The sequence below is a fragment of the Staurois parvus genome, unplaced genomic scaffold (genome assembly GCF_062004578.1).
Source record: "Staurois parvus isolate SC_StPar_1 unplaced genomic scaffold, SC_StPar_1.0 ptg001406l, whole genome shotgun sequence".
In the NCBI taxonomy this organism is placed as follows: Eukaryota; Metazoa; Chordata; class Amphibia; order Anura; family Ranidae; genus Staurois; species Staurois parvus.
In genome coordinates, this window is record NW_028319202.1 from 222,486 (window position 1) to 244,544 (window position 22,059).

Here is a 22,059-nt window from a genome sequence, read left to right on the forward strand (position 1 = left end):
ACCTTCTCCAGTAACAATAGATCTTACAACAGCCAGCATCAATATACCCTCCAGCAGCCAGCAACAATAGACTGCTCCTTTAACCGTAGATCCTCCCAGCAACCATTGACCCCTCAGCAACAAAATATCCCCCAGGTGACAACAGATCCCTCAGCAGCCAGCTTTAACCACTTCCCATCCGGCTGCTGTATATAAACGGCCGGACGGTGCCAGTGCAGGGGCGGGTTGCCATTCATAAATGGCGTTCGCCATTTTGGATTGTGCGTGCTCCCTGTGAGCATAGGGCACTGCGATCCAGTGCCCGCTGTGTCTGGAGGACACAGAGGAACACCTATTGTTGTACGGGACCTCTACGTGAGGTCCCGATTATGTGATCACTGATTGGCCAATCAGTGATCACATGAATATGTAGGTGTAAGCAAGATGTCACTTCTGACATCATTGCTTACTACGTGTGAAATCTGTGAATGATCACGGAGATCACATGGTACAAGGCTATTCACAAGAGCCTTGTACCATGTTAAAAGCTGTGACCAATCACAGCTCTCACAGTATTTCTCAATGGCTGCAAGAATGCAGCCAGAGAGAAGGAGAAATGATTGCTTTTACAGCCTTTATGAGTATAAAAGCAATCAGTGTAAAAAAAAAAAAAATCTTCATCACCCCCCACAAGTAGTACAGTGTCACTATGGTGAAAATGTATTGCTAGGGCAACAGTATGTTAAAAAAAGGCAAAAAAAAAAAAATTTTAAAAAATAAAATAATGTAAAAATGTTTTTTTTTAAATTATCATTTTTGGTTATAAACTAATTTGGGTTATTTTTTTTTTTTTACTAAAAAGATAACTTAATACATTTTGGCCAATATTTATCAAGAAAGATTATTTATTTGCAAAATTGTATAAGAAAAACACTTTTTTTCAACATTTTTGGACTTTTTCATTTAGATAACAAAAAGGAAATTAAAATCCCAGCGGTGAATAAATACCACCAAAATAAAGTTGTATCTGTTTCAACAAAAATGCTAAAAAATTCATATGGGTACAGTGTTGCATGACCGCACAATTGTCATTGAAAGTGTGATAGAGCTGAAAGCTGAAAATTGGCCTGGACTGGAAGGGGGTGAAAGTGTCCGGACTGGAAGGGGGTGAAAGTGTCTGGACTGGAAGGGGGGGGGAAAGTGTCCGGACTGGAAGGGGGGGGTAAAAGTGTCCGGACTGGAAGGGGGGGAAAGCGTCCGGACTGGAAGGGGGGGAAAGTGTCCGAACTGGAAGGGGGGGAAAGCGTCCGGACTGGAAGTGGGGGGAAAGTGTCCGGACTGGAAGGGGGGAAAGCGTCCGGACTGGAAGGGGGGAAAGTTTCTGGACTGGAAGGGGGGGAAAGTGTCCGGACTGGAAGGGGGGGAAAGTGTCCGGACTGGAAGGGGGGGGAAGTGTCCGGACTGGAAGGGGGTGAAAGTGTCCGAACAGGAAGGGGGTGGAAGTGTCCGGACTGGAAGGGGGGAAAGCGTCCGGACTGGAAGGGGGGAGAAAATGTCCGGACTGGAAGGGGGGGGAAAGTGTCCGGACTGGAAGGGGGGGAAAGCATCCGGACTGGAAGTGGGGGGAAAGCGTCCGGACTGGAAGGGGGGGAAAGCGTCCGGACTGGAAGGGGGGAAAGTGTCCGGACTGGAAGGGGGGGAAAGTGTCCAGACTGGAAGGGGGGGGGGAAGTGTCCGGACTGGAAGGGGGGGAAAGCGTCCGGACTGGAAGGGGGGGAAAGCGTCCGGACTGGAAGGGGGGAAAGCGTCCGGACTGGAAATGGGGGGTAAAGCGTCCGGACTGGAAGGGGGGGAAAGCGTCCGGACTGGAAGGGGGGAAAGCGTCCGGACTGGAAGGGGGGGAAAGCGTCCGGACTGGAAGGGGGGAAAGCGTCCGGACTGGAAGGGGGGGAAAGTGTCCGGACTGGAAGGGGGGAAAGCGTCCGGACTGGAAGGGGGGGAAAGCGTCCGGACTGGAAGGGGGGGAAAGCGTCCGGACTGGAAGGGGGGAAAGTGTCCGGACTGGAAGGGGGGGAAAGCGTCCGGACTGGAATGGGGGAAAGTGTCCGGACTGGAAGGGGGGGAAAGTGTCCGGACTGGAAGGGGGGGGAAGTGTCCGGACTGGAAGGGGGGGAAAGCGTCCGGACTGGAAGGGGGGGAAAGTGTCCGGACTGGAAGGGGGGAAAGTGTCCGGACTGGAAGGGGGGGAAAGCGTCCGGACTGGAAGGGGGGGAAAGCGTCCGGACTGGAAGGGGGGAAAGTGTCCGGACTGGAAGGGGGGGAAAGCGTCCGGACTGGAAGGGGGGAAAGTGTCCGGACTGGAAGGGGGGGAAAGTGTCCGGACTGGAAGGGGGGGAAAGTGTCCGGACTGGAAGGGGGGGGAAGTGTCCGGACTGGAAGGGGGGGAAAGCGTCCGGACTGGAAGGGGGGAAAGTGTCCGGACTGGAAGTGGTTAAGCCCATCCTACTTTTCCCAATTTTTTTTTCTAATCTCTCCAATCTGTCTTCTTCAATATGATACAGTTCCTCCATCCTGTAAAAGTAATGTACCCTTTTTATCCAGTCTTTTATTTTCGGTACCTCCTGCCAGTATTTGGGTATCAGTCCCTTTGCTGCGTTTATTAGATGGAATATCATCAGATTTTTATATTTTTCTGCAGTGATATGAAATATATATGCCCAGATCTTTCAAGATAGTAGTCCCCAAAAATCTCTTGCGTTAAGTGAATTATATCCTCCCAATTCTATTTCATTATATTCTTTTATTTTCTGTTCTATTCTGTTCTGTTTTACTCTTTTCTATTCTATTCTAAAGAAACGAACCGCACATGTCTAGTACGAATGAGCGCACCAAATAGATGATCTTTCGCAACATTCTGCATTATTCAAAACACATTGTTGCAAAATTGCATCCATGTACAATACGTCAGGATTCCAGGACTCATATCATTAGACAGAGTAGATAACATTGAGGACAGTATTTCCTGAGCAATCAATATGAAGCTATGTGCTCAATGCGCTGCCATTAGCAGCCATGTGATGATACAACAGCATTTTCAGAAAAATACTAAATACCCTGGGTTTAGAAATTGAGGCAAGACCAGGGGCGGACTGACCATTTGGAAACTCAGGCACTGCCCGAGGGCCCGGGGTCAGTAGGGGGCCCCATGAGATGCCCCTGGTACTTTTTTCATAGGCTATTTTGAGTTTGGGCAAGGACACAGGGGCCCCATGATCCCCTATTGCCCGGGGGCCCCATGAGTTGTCAGTCCGCCACTAGGCAAGACCTAAGCAGGGGCGGACTGACCATTCGGGCACTGCCCAAGGGCCCGGGGTCAGTAGGTGGCCCCATGAGATACCCCTGGTACCTTTCATAGGCTTTTTTTGGGTATGGTTTGAATGTGGGGAAGGACACAGGGGCCCAGGGGCAGACTGACCATTTGAAAACTCGGGCAGTGCCGAGGGCCTGGGGTCAGTGGGGGGCCCCATGAGATGCCCCTGGTACCTTTTTCATAGGCTTTTTTGAGTTTGGGCAAGGACACAGGGGCCCCATGATACCCTATTGCCCAGGGGCCCCATGAGTTGTCAGTCCGCCACTGGGCAAGACCTAAGCAGGGGCGGAATGACCATTCGGGCACTGCTCAAGGGCCCAGGGTCAGTAGGGGGCCCCATGAGATACCCCTGGTACCTTTCATAGGCTTTTTTGGGTGTGGTTTGAATGTGGGCAAGGACACAGGGGCCCAGGGTCGGACTGACCATTTGGAAACTCGGGCACTGCCCGAGGGCCCGAGGTCAGTAGGGAGCCCCATGAGATGCCCCTGGTACCTTTTTCATAGGCTTTTTTGAGTTTGGGCAAGGACACAGGGGGGTTTATTTACTAAAGCTGGAGAGTCCAAAATCAGACTCCCTTCTGCATAGAAACCAATCAGCTTCTAACCTCAGCTTGTTCAATGAAGCTTTGGCAATGAAACCTGGAAGCTGATTGGTTTCTATGCAGAAAGAAGTCTGATTTTGGACTCTCCAGCTTTAGTAAATAAACCCCAGGGTGTCAGGAATGGACTCGCCAATGGTGGTGGGACTCACCTGCCTTGTGGGCTGCAGTACCAGGGCTGGCCAGCGGGTGCTTTCAGCAACCAGAAGCTCACTCCTGCAATCAGCCATCGCCTGAGGCTGATTTCAGGAGGTGTATTTAAGGAATGGCCAGACCTGCAGTCAGTGCCTTGGTGTTTGTTTCCCATGTGCCCTGTTTCCTGTATCCTGTCTCCTGCCTGCTCGACTCTCCTGCTTGACTCTGACTCTGATAGAACTCCACCTGCACTGACCCCGGCTATTCCTGACCATTCTTCTGCCTGCTCCCGTTGTACCTTTCTGCCTGATTGTTCCTGACCCGGCCTGCCTGACCACTCCACCGCTCCAGCCCTGACTGCACCTGTACCTATTAGTTTAAGGTTTGTTTTGCACTGTGTTTGTTTATTTTGTGCAGCTCATAATAAATATTATTATTATTTAATCATTTCTGAAGCCTGCTGTTTTCCTGTGTCAGTCCACACATCTCTGGTCATACCGGGATTGCTGACATTGGGGCCCCATGATCCCCTATTGCCCGGGGGTCCCATGAGTTGTCAGTCCGCCCCTGCAGGGGCCCCATGATTTCCTATTGCCCGGGGGGCCCCATGAGTTATTAGTCCACCCCTGGACCTAAGTGCAATTTTTGGGGGGAGTTTTGGCCATTTTGTCAAGCGGTACCCATTTCCAATGACCCACTACGGCCAGCCAGAGGAATGAGGCGCAACGGCTTAGTCATACAGCATACACAGGGGACATTGGATGTATGACGCTCAGAGGGGTACTGCTTGACAAAGGGGTCAAGAAGCCCCTAAAACTTGCAGTTGGGTATCACTTGTTTTTTAAGCCCATCATGTCCGGTATTCTTTCGAAAATTTTGTTGTATCATCATATAGCTACATAGGTAATGTAACAGAACCGACCCCAGTCTGCGCTTGGGTACTTCCGTTATAATAACGCTTCTCAGTCCGAACACCGACCATGGACACTACCGCTGACCAAACAAGACTAGACGACACCCATCTGTCTAAACATGGAACTCTTTATTTGAAACTCGAACTGGCTTTTTATACACACAGGGGACAGTCCCCCCTCCCTGCATAATGACACAGGGTGGGGCAATCTACACTTAGCAACAAGAGACACACCAGCAGACAGTCCCATCAGGAGGGAGGGCTGCTGGAGACACCCCCCACCAAGCCAATACACATAAACACATACATCCCATAATAGTTTGCTCCCAAGCAAGACACACAATAGAACAATGGGATACAACCGCATGGCATTAAACAGTCAACAACCCCCCACCCCAATATTAGGACAGATCACCCTGTACCCCTAACAGGCACAGGGTGACTTACACATAAGAGGGATATGGGGAGCTGAGGCAGGGGTCTCCCCACCTCTCCAAAGTGAGCTGTGTTCCATGGGCCCCCCACCCAAAGTGACTCCCATCACAAGTAACATTGAGTTGTTTATAGAATGTAGCTATATATCGATTGTTAATGGATGTATTCAGTCCCTGTACAGCATCTTGGCATCCTCACAATCTGAAGTGCGTATATCAGGTCCTTTTTGGGTGAACCAGAAATATTGGCATCCACAGTCTAACTCAGTGGTGGCGAATCTATGGCACGCATGCCGTACTGGGCGCGCAGAGCCCTCTCTGTCGGCACACGAGCCAAGTCGCCCCAGCAGCCGAGCATTGGATAACAGCGCACATAGGGGCCATGCGAATGCTCGGAAAGGAGTAGCGGCGCTAAGCGATGACGTCACACGCTGCCAAGGATATATATATTGGACTGGCTGTGAGTTTTAATACATTTGTTTTTATTAACACAAGCTTTTAGCTTGTGCTGGTGGTCAGTGGAACTTGTCCCCCTTGTGCTGGTGGTCAGTGGAACTTGGCCCCCTTGTGCTGGTGGTCAGTGGAACTTGGCCCCCTTGTGCTGGTGGTCAGTAGAACTTTGCCCCCTTGTCCGGGTGGTCAGTGGAACTTTGCCCCCTTGTGCTGGTGGTCAGTAGAACCTTTCCCCTTTGTGCTGGTGGTCAGTGGAACTTTGCTCCCTTGTCCTGGTGGTTAGAACTTTTCCCCTTTGTGCTGGTGGTCAGTAGAACTTTGCCCCCCCCCCTTCTGCTGGTGGTCAGTGGAACTTTACCCCTTTATGCTGGTGGTCAGTGGAACTTTGCCCCTTTGTGCTGGTGGTCAGTGGAACTTTACCCCATTATGCTGGTGGTCAGTGGAACTTTGCCCCTTTGTGCTGGTGGTCAGTGGAACTTTGCCCCCTTGTGCTGGTGGTCAGTGGAACTTTGCCCCCTTGTGCTGGTGGTCAGTGGAACTTTGCCCCCTTGTGCTGGTGGTCAGTGGAATTTTGCCCCCTTGTGCTGGTAGTCAGTGGAACTTTGCCCCCTTGTGCTTGTGGTCAGTAGAACTTTGCCCCCTTGTGCTGGTAGTCAGTGGAACTTTGCCCCCTTGTGCTGGTAGTCAATGGAACTTTGCTTCATTGTGCTGGTGGTCAGTGGAACTTTGCCCCCTTGTGCTTGTGGTCAGTAGTGGCCGCCTATCAGTGCCCATCAGTGCCACCTATCAGTGCCCAACAGTGCCGCCCATCAGTGCCCAACAGTGCTGCCTATCCATGCCACCTCATCAGAGCCGCCTATCAGTGCCCAACAGTGCTGCCTATCAGTGCAGCCTCATCAACGCACATCATTGAAGGAGAAAAATTACCTGTTTGAAAAATGTTATAACGGAAACAAAGAAAAACTTTTTTTTAAATTTTTTGCTGTTTTTTTTGTTTACAGCACAAAAAAATAAAACCCCCAGCAGCGAGTACATACCACCAAAAGAAAGCTCTATTTGTGTGAAACAACTGATAAAAATGTCATATGGGTACAGTGTTGCATGACCACGCAATTGTCATTCAAAGCGCAACAGCGCTGAAAGCTGAAAATTGGCCTGGGCAAGAAGGGGGTAGAAGTGCCCGGTAGGCAGAAAGGTGGTAGAAGTGCCCGGTAGGCAGAAAGGTGGTAGAAGTGCCCTGTAGGCAGGAAGGGGGTAGAACTGCCCCATAGGTAGGAAGGGGGTAGAAGTACCCGGTAGGCAGGAAGGGGATAGAAGTGCCCCATAGGCAGAAAGGTGGTAGAAGTGCCCTGTAGGCAGGAAGGGGGTAGAAGTGCCCGGTAGGCAGGAAGGGGATAGAAGTGCCCCATAGGTAGGAAGGGGGTAGAAGTACCCGGTAGGCAGGAAGGAGGTAGAAGTGCTCTGTAGGCAGGAAGGGGGTAGAAGTGTCCTGTAGGCAGGAAGGGGGTAGAAGTGTCCTGTAGGCAGGAAGGGGGTAGAAGTGCTCGGTAGGCAGGAAGGGGGTAGAAGTGCCCGGTGGGCAGGAAGGGGGTAGAAGTGCCCTGTAGGCAGGAAGGGGGTAGAAGTGCCCTGTAGGCAGGAAGGGGGTAGAAGTGTCCGGTAGGCAGGAAGGGGGTAGAAGTGACCGGTATGCAGGAAGGGGGTAGAAGTGCCCCATAGGCAGGAAGGGGGTAGAAGTGCCCCGTAGGCAGGAAGGGGGTAGAAGTGCCCGGTAGGCAGGAAGGGGGTAGAAGTGCCCCGTAGGCAGGAAGGGGGTAGAAGTGCCCGGTAGACAGGAAGGGGGTAGAAGTGTCCGGTAGGCAGGAAGGGGGTAGAAGTGCCCGGTAGGCAGGAAGGGGGTAGAAGTGCCCTGTAGGCAGGAAGGGGGTAGAAGTGCCCTGTAGGCAGGAAGGGGGTAGAAGTGCCCTGTAGGCAGGAGGGGGGTAGAAGTGCTCGGTAGGCAGGAAGGGGGTAGAAGTGCCCTGTAGACAGGAAGGGGGTAGAAGTGCTCGGTAGGCAGGAAGGGGGTAGAAGTGCCCTGTAGGCAGGAAGGGGGTAGAAGTGCCCTGTAGGCAGGAAGGGGGTAGAAGTGCTCGGTAGGCAGGAAGGGGGTAGAAGTGCCCTGTAGGCAGGGAGGGGGTAGAAGTGCCCTGTAGGCAGGAAGGGGGTAGAAGTGTCCTGTAGGCAGGAAGGGGGTAGAAGTGCCCTGTAGGCAGGAAGGGGGTAGAAGTGCTCGGTAGGCAAGAAGGGGGTAGAAGTGCCCTGTAGGCAGGAAGGGGGTAGAAGTGCTCGGTAGGCAGGAAGGGGGTAGAAGTGCCCTGTAGGCAGGGAGGGGGTAGAAGTGCCCTGTAGGCAGGAAGGGGGTAGAAGTGCCCTGTAGGCAGGAAGGGGGTGGAAGTGCCCGGTAGGCGAGGGGTTAATTGAAGTTGCAGTGAAATCGGAGCTACAAATGGCACCGATCTGCAGCTCTGAAATCGCACTACTTCAAGTGATTGTGGTGTGGCGGGGTCGGCGGGCAGCGGGAAGGCCACATGTTGCCTCCTCACCGCCTGGCACTAGATCCGCACATGTGAACGGAGCCTCTATAAAATAATACGACATCTTTACTGACAAATGGGGATACATGGAGCGATTTTCCCAGGAAATTGGTGATATTAGCGGGTTTTGACTGAGGCGGTAAATCTCAGTAACACCTATTGAGCTCCTCTTGTAAAACTTGTGTGACAGAAAAAATCTATTTTTTAATTTTTCTTTATTTTTGGGTATATTCTGTATATTTTTGGGTATATGCGGTATATTTTTGGGTGTATTTGGTATATTTTTTGGTATATGCGATATATTTTTGGGTGTATTCTGTATATTTTTGGGTGTATTTGGCATATTTTTGGGTATATGCGATATATTTTTGGGTGTATTCTGTATATTTTTGGGTGTATTTGGTATATTTTTGGATGTATTGTGTATATTTTTGGGTGATTCGGTATGTTTTTGGGTATATGCGGTATATTTTTGGGTATATGCTGTATATCTTTGGGTGTATTCTGTATATTTTTGTGTGTATTTGGTATAATTGTGGGTGTATTCGGTATATTTTTGGATATATTCTGTATATTTTTGGTGTATTCTGTATAATTTTGGGTGTATTCTGTATATTTTTGGATGCATTTGGTATTTGTGGATGTACTCTGTATATTTTTGGATGTATTTGGTATAATTTTGGGTGTATTTGGTATATTTTTGGATGGGTTTGGTATTTTTGGGTGTATTCTGTATATTTTATGGGTGTATGGTATATTTTTGGGTGTATTTGGTATATTTTTGGATGGATTTGGTATTTTTGGGTGTACTGTGTATATTTTTGGATGGATTTGGTATAATTTTGGGTGTATTTGGTATATTTATGGATGGATTTGGTATTTTTGGGTGTATTCTGTATATTTTATGAGTGTATGGTATATTTTTGGGTGTATTTGGTATAATTGTGGGTGTATTTGGTATATTTCTGGATGGATTTGGTATTTTTGGGTGTATTTGGTATAATTTTGGGTGTATGGTATATTTTTGGATGGATTTGGTATTTTTGGGTATATGCGTTACATTTTTGGGTATATTTATTACAGTTCATCCCTATCATTGGCCTGTATTGGATGACTTGTTAAGCAATGGGCTTTATTAACCATCATATTGTTACCTGGGCTGTACATGTGATTGTGTGATGTGTACACTACTACGGATCGTATATAGGGATACCAACCTATAGATATGGACTCCTCTACACCCCTTCCCTTCTTGATTCCTGTCAGAAGCAGGGAGAAGCGCTCATTGCTCAGCTTAGCCGTCAATCACCGATGGGGCACCCAATCCCCGCTTGCGTTTTCCTGCGAGCCACTAGAGGCTCCGCCGCAAATTTGCCACAGCTTGGGGCGAGCAGCTGTAGGGGGCGTGGCGTGCCGCTGATCCCGGCACGTGTCGCCTTCGATTGGCTGGTGGTTGAGCGAGGCCGTCCAACGGCATTCGTCGAGGGGGGCGTGTGTTGCGAGCGCAGTGAATAATTTATAGCCATCACGCGACCCCGCCTTTCCCCGCCCCTCCCAAGTCCCCGCCCATTCTCCTCAGCACCTCGGACAGCAGCCTGAGCAGCTCGCAGAGCGGCGGGGGGATCCGGAGAGGGGAGAGGCGGGAGAGAGAGAGGAGAGCCTACCCTCTGCTGTCACCTTCCGTCATCCCCGGCCGAGAGCACACCAAGCCGTTCACCTCACAGAGCCGGTCGTTACCGCACAGAGGGGGGAAGGAAGGGGCTCTGTGCCTGCTGGGAACTGTGAGGGGGAGACGGGAGGGTCTGCTTCACCACGGAGGGTCCCTGGGGCAACTGCTGCACTACTAAGGGGTCCCTGGGGCAACTGCTGCACTACTAAGGGGTTCCTGGGGGTCTTCTTCATTACTGGGGGGTGACTGGGGGATCTGCTTCCCTTCCTGGGGGTCTTCTTCACTACTGGGGGGTGACTGGGGGATCTACTGTCCTTCCTGGGGGTCTTTGTCAATATTGGGGGATTTACTGCCCTTCCTGGGGGTTTGCTTCACTAGGGGGGGGGGGGGTGACTGGGGGATCTACTGCCCTTCCTGGGGGTTTGCTTCACTAGGGGGGGTGACTGGGGGATCTTCTGCCCTTCCTGGGGGTCTGTTTCACTAGTGGGGGTGACTGGGGGATCTTCTGCCCTTCCTGGGGGTCTGCTTCACTAGGGGGGGTGACTGGGGGATCTACTGCCCTTCCTGGGGGTCTGTTTCACTACGGGGGGGAACGTGGGGAAACTGCTGCCCTTCCTGGGGGTCTGTTTCATTACTGGAAGGAGCCCGGGGCAACTGCTGCCCTTCCTGACGGTCTACTTCACTACTGGGGGAGGGGTGACTGGGGCATCTGCTGCTGCCCCTGGGTCTGCTGAACTACTGAAGGGAGCCTGGAGCAACTGCTGCTCTTCCTGGGGTCATCTTCACTACTGAGGGGAGGCTGGGGCAACTGGTGCTCTTCCTCGGGGGGTTTTATTCAGTACTGAAGGGAGACTGAGGCTGTCCCTAAAGGTCTGCTGTGCTACTGAGAGGAAACTTGGGGATCTTCTGCCCTTCCTGGGGGTTTTTCCTGCCATTTTACTGAGGGGGGACTGGGGCAACTGCTGCCTTTTCTGGGGGTCTGCTGCACTACTGAGAGGGGACTGAGGGATCAGCTTCTCTGCTGAGAGGAAACTGGGGATCATCTGCCCTTCCTGGGGGTCTGTTGAAAAGGGACTAGGGGGTCTGCCTTATCACTGAGGGGGGACTGGGGCAACTGCTGCCCTTCCTGGGGGTCTGCTGCCCTACTGAGAGGGGACTAAGGGATCAGCTTTACTGCTGAGGGGAAACTTGGGGATCTGCCCTTCCTGGGGGTCTGCTGCACTGCTGTAAAGGGTCCAGAACCATCCATACTGCGAAGAAAAGAGGGAATCTGGGCCTGTCCTGAGTGGCCCTCACTGTCCTGGGGACTGTAGGAACTGCTTGTCCCCCCGGGCTGCTCCCGGTCACCGTAGAAGGCACTAGACTTGGCTCGCTATCACCTGCTGGGTTCCTGTAGCTCATCCTCCCCCCCCCCCGGTGTATGGATCAATCGCGAAGGCTCTGACCTCCGTCTTCAGTCATTGGATCTGTCCTGAACTGTGGACTGCTGTGAAAGACGTTAAGCACTCTGCTCCTGGTCTTCGGAACCTTCTTGAAGAACCTAGCGGGCTGCTGCTGGACTTCCATAGACTTGCTCCTGATCCATGGATCACTGCTGAGGGCTTCTGGGCTTTGGTGGACCGATTGCAGAATTTATCATCCTCCTGGACCCCTTGTCTACCAGCTCCCGGTCCCTGGGCCAGTATTGAGGTTCAGGTACAAGAGAACAGGAGGATCCGTTCCTCTACCAGGGGACTTGTTGGTGCCGGACTTCTATAGATCTTCTCCTGACCTCTGGATCTAGTAATCTTGGTTCCTAGCGCCTGCTGTCTGGGTCGGGGGATCGAGGTGTAAGTGCTGGACTTTGGTGCCGCCGGATCCTGCTACATATTCTTCTGGCTTCTCATCCATCGGTGGACTGTGCTCTGTTGCAGCCCAAAGACATTAGAAGACCTTCTCCAAAAGCTGATTGGTGAACAGGATCTGTGTCCCCCCCCCCCCCCCGCCCCCCTCCCCCACCCCATAGCCGGTCCTGGATACTGGGATAAGAGACTGAACGACCGGCTCCAGCCCTGCTTGGATTTTTTGCAGAGGACGCTGGAGGGTCAGGAGCTGTCCATAGGAGGACTTGGCCTCCGTATTCATCCTCAGGGCTCCGGACCGTCGCTGTAGTCTGCAGCGTATTTTCCGTAATAGGTTCTTTATTAGAACATCTAGTCACCGAATCCCCCCCCCCACCCCCACCCCCTACTGAGAAATCTATTACAGATTCATCCTCAACGATTTCAGGGCTGTCTAGGCTGCTTCTTCTAGAGGATGCTGACGCATCGAACGCAGCCTCCGGCAAGAAACTCCGTTCCTTTAAGAACAATGGGGAATCAGGTTTTATTTGGCCAAGCAGCCACTAGGAGCAGGAACGCCAGACTCTTGTAAATGGTGACAAGGGGTCGGATTCACAGTTTTCGGCATCATCATCAAGCAGGCGCCGCTGTGTAGAATAACAGATCGAGCCATCCAGCTCCAGACTACTCCTGCTAGCGTCCTCTCGGCATTTAGAGATCTGGTTTGGCGGGGGTGGGGGGGGGTGGGGGGTTGTTTGGAGGTATAGGCCATGCGTAGAGTTCATGCGCTATCAACGCTTTGCGGGCCCCAAAGCGTTTGAAAACATTTAAAGAAGCTAACGGGTTCAAACGACATTTCACAAGTTAGGATGCCAAGATGGAAGAAGAACACGGGATAAATGTTGCACGGAAGATACATTGTAACGGGAAATAGTACATTCGTATCCGTATTTATCAATTTATCGATACAAAAAAAAAAAATGACACTTAAATCCCGGAATATACGAGAACGCCTCTAGATGCCGGAAGGACTTGGGCTGGAACCGTGTATACAGAAGCGTTCCGTACACGCGTTGCCCGTGACGCAGAACAAGCGAGGAGCACCGGAAGAGCCGGGACAGTCGTCGGCAAGTTATCCGGAGATCTTTCTATAAAAGACCCGGCATCGAATTTTACTTCCTTGCTTAGAACTGTATATCTTTATTCCCCCAAATTATAGCAACCCAAAAAAAAAACGACTCAACGATGGTTTCCTGCAATCACACGTAGTCGTGGTTTTTTGTTTTTTTTTTCGTGCCTTTTTTCTGTACCTCTAAAGTCATTTGGAATTGACTCCCATTTTCCTCGAGGGAATGCACATTGGGGCTCAGCTTACGAGGATGAAGAAGATCTTCAAAGTTTTGGACGGTTTTACTGCCTCGTCGCCGGTAGGTGGAGGTGCTGGAATCGGCGGCGGATCAGGCGGAGGTTGTTCGCTTTATCCGTCCGGATCGCTCGGATCTGTCTTGTCCCCCAGAGAAACGGAAATACAGGAGAGCCTGACCTCCGAGCAGTTCCATGTCTGCAAGGTAATGAGATTTTTATTCTTTCGGAAGCAATTATTATTACATATCGGCGGGGGGGGGGGGGGGGGGGGGGGGCGGTTGATTGACTAAAACCGGAGAGTGTGAAAATCTGGTGCTGGTAACCAATCAGCTCCCAAGTTTTTTTTATTTTATGTTGTCATAAAAAGTGCCCCACCTGCCACGGGGTAAGTCAGTCCTTTGAAATTTACACAGCATGGCTAGTTTTTAGAGATCTGACCAGATTTTAGCGATTTTAGCGGCCAATTTTATTTTTTTTTTATAGCTGGAAATATTCGTTTTTTTCAGCACAGTTGCTAAGTTGACACCAACCAGGGGCGGATTGAGCATTTGGAAACTCAGGCACTGCCCGAGGGCCCTGATCACCGCCATACACCATACCAGCATCCTGATCACCGTGATGCCCCATACCAGCGTCCTGATCACCACCATACCCCATACCAGCGTCCTGATCACCACCATACCCCATACCAGCGTCCTGATCACCACCATACACCATACCAGCATCCTGATCACCACCATACCCCATACCAATATCCTGATCACCGTGATGCCCCATACCAGCATCCTGATCACCGCCATACCCCATACCAGCGTCCTGATCACCGCCATACCCCATACCAGCGTCCTGATCACCGCCATACCCCATACCAGCGTCCTGATCACCACCATACCCCATACCAGCGTCCTGATCACCTCCATACCCCATACCAGCATCCTGATCACCGCCATACCCCATACCAGCGTCCTGATCACCGCCATACCCCATACCAGCATCCTGATCACCACCATACCCCATACCAGCGTCCTGATCACCGCCATACCCCATACCAGCGTCCTGATCACCGCCATACCCCATACCAGCGTCCTGATCACCGCCATACCCCATACCAGCATCCTGATCACCGCCATACCCCATACCAGCGTCCTTATCACCCCCATACCCCATACCAGGGTCCTGATCACCACCATACCCCATACCAGCGTCCTGATCACCGCCATACCCCATACCAGAGTCCTGATCACCGCCATACCCCATACAATATCCTGATCACCGTGATGCCCCATACCAGCATCCTGATCACCTCCATACCCCATACCAGCGTCCCGATCACTGCCATACCCCATACCAGCATCCTGATCACCTCCATACCCCATACCAGCATCCTGATCACCCCCATACCCCATACCAGCATCCCGATCACCCCCATACCCCATACCAGCATCCTGATCACCCCCATACCCCATACCAGCATCCTGATCACCTCCATACCCCATACCAGCATCCTGATCACCCCCATACCCCATACCAGCATCCTGATCACCCCCATACCCCATACCAGCGTCCTGATCACCCCCATACCCCATACCAGCATCCTGATCACCGCCATACCCCATACCAGCATCCTGATCACCCCCATACCCCATACCAGCATCCTGATCACCTCCATACCCCATACCAGCATCCTGATCACCCCCATACCCCATACCAGCATCCTGATCACCCCCATACCCCATACCAGCATCCTGATCACCTCCATACCCCATACCAGCATCCTGATCACCCCCATACCCCATACCAGCATCCTGATCACCGCCATACCCCATACCAGCGTCCTGATCACCGCCATACCCCATACCAGCGTCCTTATCACCGCCATACCCCATACCAGCGTCCTGATCACCACCATACCCCATGCTTTTGCCCAAGGCCTTTACAGCAAAAACGGATGACTTATGCAGGCCATACATGGTTTGAATTCCGAACGATTTTTCGTCCAGAAACGTCATTCGCTCAGTAATCTGATGGGATGCCATTATTGATTTTGAAAATCTTCCGGTGCCATTGACCCCACTAACAGAGTGAAAATTGGCCGACCGAGTCATAAAGTTCACCCCATTTAACAGGCGAAACTTCCGTTCCTTCCAGGTCACGGCTCGCGCGCATATTCTTTTCTAAAAAACGATCGTACGATTTTACCGTCGTTGAGTCAAAAATCAATAGTTTTTCACAAATTTTCCAACATGCCCGATCCCCGAAAAGAGGAGAAAGCATGAAAATCGTCCGGTGCCATTGACCCCACTAACAGAGCAAAAATCGGCCGATTATTCTTAGGTCTGATTTTTGGACGAAAAATTGGGTCGAATATCGATCCATGTATGGCCGGCCTTAGGCGTTGTAAACACCAGTGTATATAGCGTATACCTGTGTGAGGTGACCTTTGGATGTACAGAAATGACTTCATAGGGTACCAAACGTATCCAGGAGAAACCTACATTAACCCTTTGAGGCCGAGCGCACACAAATATGCGGCCTCTCCGTGTCTGGGTGTACTCGGTATATTTTTGGGTGTATTCGGTATATTTTTTAGGTGTATTTGGGATATTTTTGGCTGTATTCGGGATATTTTTGGGTGTATTCGGTATATTTTTGGGTGTATTCAGTATAATTTTGGGTGTATTCGGTATAATTCTGAGTGTATTCGGTATAATTTTGGGTGTATTTGGTATATTTTTGGGTGTATTCAGTATATTTTGGGGTATATGTGGTATATTTTTGGGTGTATTCAATATAATTTTGGGTGTATGCAGTATATTTTTGGGTGTATTCGGTATAATTCTGGGTGTATTTGGTACATTTTTGGGTGTATTTGGTATAATTTTGGGTGTATGCAGTATATTTTTGGGTGTATTCTGTATAATTTTGGGTGTATTTGGTATATTTTTGTGTGTATTCTGTATAATTTTGGGTGTATTTGGTATATTTTTGTGTGTATTCTGTATAATTTTGGGTGTATTTGGTATAATTTTGGGTGTATTTGGTATATTTTTGTGTGTATTCTGTATAATTTTGGGTGTATGTGGTATATTTTTGGGTGTATTCGGTACAATTTTGGGTGTATTTGGTATATTTTAGGGTGTATTCGGTATAATTTTGGGTGTATTTGGTATATTTTAGGGTGTATTCGGTATAATTTCGGGTGAATGCGGTATATTTTAGGGTGTATTTGGTATATTTTTGTGTGTATTCTGTATAATTTTGGGTGTATTTGGTATAATTTTGGGTGTATTTGGTATATTTTTGTGTGTATTCTGTATAATTTTGGGTGTATTTGGTATATTTTTGTGTGTATTCGGTATAATTTTGGGTGTATTTGGTATATTTTTGGGTGTATTCGGTATAATTTTGGGTGTATTCTGTATAATTTTGGGTGTATGTGGTATATTTTTGGGTGTATTCGGTACAATTTTGGGTGTATTTGGTATATTTTAGGGTGTATTCGGTATAATTTTGGGTGTATTTGGTATATTTTAGGGTGTATTCGGTATAATTTCGGGTGAATGCGGTATATTTTAGGGTGTATTCGGTATATTTTTGGGTGTATGCGGTATATTTTTGGGTGTATGCTGTATATTTTTGGGTGTATTCAGTATAATTTTGGGTGTGTTTGGTATATTTTTGGGTGTATTCGGTACAATTTTGGGTGTATTTGGTATATTTTAGGGTGTATTCGGTATAATTTTGGGTGTATTTGGTATATTTTAGGGTGTATTCGGTATATTTTTGGGTGTATTCTGTATATTTTTGGGTGTATGCGGTATATTTTTGGGTGTATGCGGTATAATTTTGGGTGTATTCGATATAATTTTGGGTGTATTCAGTATATTTTTGGGTGTATTTGGTAAAATTTGGGGTGTATGCGGTATATTTTTGAGCGCACGCAAATATACGGCCTCTCAGCATCTGGGCCTTGACACCGAGCGGCCGCGTATTTGCGTGCAATTAAAAAATACGTACGTGCTGAGAGCACGCGCCCTGCGCGCTCCCAGCACATATGTCCGTGACTCACAGAAAGGTCCTGATCTCCCCTTTTGATCAGGACCTTTTCCGATCATGTGATGGCGAATCACGGTGGTCACATGACCCTAAAACCCCGCCTGCCTCCCGGCTTCTGAAACTCTTAAAGGGCCGGGGGGCGTCGGCGCGAAGAGGTTAAAGTGCTCTTAAAGGTTTCTTTTTTTTTTAAATAATAAAAAGATGATACTTACCTGCTCTGTGTAATGGTTTTACACAGAGCAGCCCCAGTCCCCCACCAGCACTTCCGGCCCCTTCCTCCTGCACAGTGCCCCCTAGAACAAGCTGATTGCTTTGGGGGCACTCATGTGTGTGCTCACTCCTGAGCTGCCTCTGTGTGTCTATGGGACATACAGAACATGGCTCAGCCCCCCCCCCCCCCATTGCTGAGTCTTAGCCAATGAGGAGAGAGACCCAGGACGAACTATTAAACGCACTAAGAGGTGCGCTTAATGGGCGTGCTGAATTACGTATGTGTGTCATCAGCTGTATACAGTATACATAGAGTAAAACATTTTTCGGCAAAAAAAACTATTTAGACAGTTTTGCAAAAATCCCAGAGAATTGTACGAAACGTGTCCGGAGATATACTTTGTGTATTTATTTATATATTTATTTCTCTTGCCATTGGGTTTAGACCAGTCGCGATCTACTTGAAAATGATAAAAGGCCTCTCAAACGGCCCCCAACAACTCCAGAGGGCCACACGACAGGAGCTCGTGTTAATCAAGTGTGCTTGCATTGAGTTAGGCAGCCGTAATGCATGTCAACAACCTGAGAAAACGTCAATCTCGCTGTATTTTATTATTGCATTGCACACGAAAGAGATAAATTTAGCTCTGTCATTGGTGTTAGTGGCTGTAATAATAACCCCCAGCATTGGTAGCAGTGGATGCAATAATAACCCCCAGCATTGGTGGCAGTGGATGCAATAATAACCCCCAGCATTGGTGGCAGCGGATGCAATAATAACCCCCAGCATTGGTAGCAGTGGATGCAATAATAACCCCCAGCATTGGTGGCAGTGGATGCAATAATAACCCCCAGCATTGGTAGCAGTGGATGCAATAATAACCCCCAGCATTGGTGGCAGTGGATGCAATAATAACCCCCAGCATTGGTGGCAGTGGATGCAATAATAACCCCCAGCATTGGTAGCAGTGGATACAATAATAACCCCCAGCATTGGTGGCAGTGGATACAATAATAATCCCAGCATTGGTGGCAGCGGATGCAATAATAACCCCCAGCATTGGTGGCAGTGGATGCAATAATAACCCCCAGCATTAGTGGCAGTGGATACAATAATAATCCCAGCATTGGTGGCAGTGTATGCAATAATAACCCCCAGTATTGGTGGCAGTGGATGCAATAATAACCCCCAGCATTGGTGTCAGTGGATGCAGTAATACCCCCAGCATTGGTGGCTGTGCATGTATAAATACCCCCAGCATTGGTGGCAGTGGATGCAATAATAAACTCCAGCATTGGTGGCAGTGGATGCAATATTAACCCACAACATTGGTGGCAGTGGATGCAATAATAAACTCCAGCATTGGTGGCAGTGGATGCAATATTAACCCCCAGCATTGGTGGCAGTGGATACAATAATAATCCCAGCATTTGGTAGCAGTGGATACAATAATAACCCCCAGCATTGGTGGCAGTGGATGCAATAATAACCCCCAGCATTGGTGGCAGTGGATGCAATAATAACCCCCAGCATTGGTGGCAGTGGATGCAATAATAATCCCAGCATTGGTGGCAGTGGATACAATAATAATCGCAGCATTAGTGGCAGTGGATGCAATAACCCCCAGCATTGGTAGCAGTGGATACAATAATAATCCCAGTATTGGTGGCAGTGGATGCAGTAATAACCCCCAACATTGGTGGCAATGTATGCAATAATAGCCCCCAGCATTGGTGGCAGTAGATGTATTAAACCTCCCAGCATTAGTGGCAGTGGATGCAATAATAATCCCAGCATTGGTAGCTGTGGATGCAATAATAACCCCCAGCATTGGTGGCAGTGGCTGCAATAATTACCCCCAGCATTAGTGGCAGTGGATGTAATAAACCTTCCAGCATTAGAGGCAGTGGATGCAATAATAATCCCAGCATTAGTGGCAGTGGATGTATAAATACCCCCAGCATTGGTGGCAGTGGATGCAGTAATAACCCCCAGCATTGGTGGCAGTGGCCACAATAATAACACCCAGCATTAGTGGCAGTGGATGTATAAATACCCCCAGCATTGGTGGCAGTGGATGCAGTAATAACCCCCAGCATTGGTGGCTGTGGATGTATAAATACCCCCAGCATGGGTGGCAGTGGATGCAATAATAAACTCCAGCATTGGTGGCAGTGGATGCAATATTAACCCACAACATTGGTGGCAGTGGATACAATAATAACCGCCAGCATTGGTGGCAGTGGATGCAATAATAATCCCAGCATTGGTAGCAGTGGATGCAACAATAACCCCCAACATTAGTGGCAGTGGATGCAATAACCCCCAGCATTGGTGGCAGTGGATGCAATAATAACCCCCAGCATTGGTGGCAGTGGATGCAATAATAACCCCCAGCATTGGTGGCAGTGGATGCAATAATAACCGCCAGCATTGGTGGCAGTGGATGCAATAATAACCCCCAGCATTGGTGGCAGTGGATGCAATAATAACCCCCAGCATTGGTGGTAGTGGATACAATAATAATCCAGCATTGGTAGCAGTGGATGCAATAATAACCCCCAGCATTGGTGGTCAGTGGCAGCGCTGTTAATCCCCAAATTGGTGGTCAGAGGCCACTGTTTACTTACCTGCTTACCTATTCCCATGCCGCTCTCTCTTCCCAATAACATCGGGCCAGGACAATACTTCCTCTGCCTGACACACTATTGGCCCAGTGTGGGAGCGCATTCCCCCCTCCTCCATTCTGCCCAACACTTGGCAGACCCAGCCCCGGACACGGCAGGCTGCACAAAGACTGCCGGCAGGCCGAGTGGTTTTCCGCGCTACATGCCATTCAATACCACTCAATATAGAATGGAAGCAGCCAGCACAGTATCGCGGGTGTCCATACATAAAACTAATAAACAAAAAAATGCAGCGCTATACATTCAAAAGTACTAATAACCATAAAAAATAATACATGAAAAATTGTAATATAATAATATAATAATATAGTAATATAATATAAATTGTCAAATAATGTGCAAAAAAAAAAAAAATATAACAAACAAAAAGTCTTTAGTGTAAAATGAAAGTTCAAATCATTCCAGAAAAAATTGTGATTCCCAAAAAAAAACAAAAAAAAAACAAACAAAAAAAATAAAAAAATATATATATAAATAAACTTTCTTGTGGATCCACCATCACCAGCACCTCAAAAAATACGTCCGCTTACCAAACATATATGACCCCCCCAGGTAAGTGACGGTCAAGAAAAGCAGAGTACGGATACCAAATTAGGATAATAAACTGCGTTGTTGCTGACTTTGACGGGATACGGTGCACTCCATACACTGGATAAAAATGGACGCCAATAGGATCACTCTCACTGGATTCCCAACTCAAGGCATAAGCTCCCAAATTGATACTTCCTAGATTGTAAGCTCCCAGGATCAGGGCCCTCCTATCCCTCTTGTATTGATCTGTATTGTTACTGTATTGTCTCCCTTTATATTGTAAAGCGCTGAGCAAACTGTTGGCGCCATAAATCCTGTATAATAATAATACTTCAGATAAATTGCCAAATATAAACCTAAAACAACGAGTCAAAGAGGACAAAATCATCCAAAAAGCAAAAGAATCCTCATGGGGTATAATAAGCAGGATTTATTCCCTTACAACGTAGTGTTATACGTACATCAGGATATACTTAATACAGCATGTCACCATATAACCAAATGGTAAGTTTCTAACCAACAAGATGGCCGCCGCACTCCGGTATGTGCTGACGTCACGCATTCTGACTCTTTCCAGCGCGTTTCGTCATCTATGACGTCTTCTACCTTTTGTACCACTAGCCCCTCCCTCTTAGATAGTAAGCTCCCAGGAGCAGGGCCTCCTATCCCTCTTGTATTGAACTATATTGTTGCTGTATTGTCTCCCGTTATATTGTAAAGCGCTGAGCAAATTGTTGGCGCCATAATTCCTGTATTATATTAATAATAATAATGTAGGTGGCAGTTTAATCGTTTACCTGCCGCCGTATAGTAGATATACTGCTACACGGTGGCACAAGTGCACAAAATCACGCGTGTATATATACGTGTTTTCATTTCCGGGTAGGGGGTGCACGACCGAGGATGTCAATCACCGGGTCCCGGCTGGTGATTAGCCACTGGCGCCCGGTGATTACCAGCATTCGCCGTCAGAGCGGTAGACTGCCTGTCAGCTCAGGCACACTGCTCGGGATGGCTGTGCACATAAGTACCTGAAATAGATAAATATAGCCAGGCAACCAAATAATGATTGAACGACTATGCTGGATATATGTCTGTCATTTAAACTAGTGGTGCGCTGAAAACAAATGCGCAGTTTTTAAAAATGAATATATATTTTTTTTGGAAAAAAACATGATTAAAAAAAAACAATATGAACCACATCTAAAATATGATAGAGGATGTTACGGCGAGTAAATAGATATCCACCATGTCACGCTTT

At 48.7% G+C, this 22,059-nt stretch overlaps 1 protein-coding gene across 1 annotated transcript in view; it reads left to right on the forward strand.

The window, feature by feature from the left end:
• The first annotated feature begins 10,697 nt into the window (after nt 1–10,697).
• The window catches only part of LOC149436183 (syntaxin-binding protein 5-like), a 341,325-nt gene continuing 329,963 nt past the window's right edge, over nt 10,698–22,059 (forward strand). Inside the window, exon 1 of the mRNA XM_089661918.1 lies at nt 10,698–13,516. Coding sequence (XP_089518044.1) covers nt 13,301–13,516 — 216 coding nt within the window. The 5' untranslated portion in view covers nt 10,698–13,300. The remainder of the gene's footprint in view (nt 13,517–22,059) is intronic.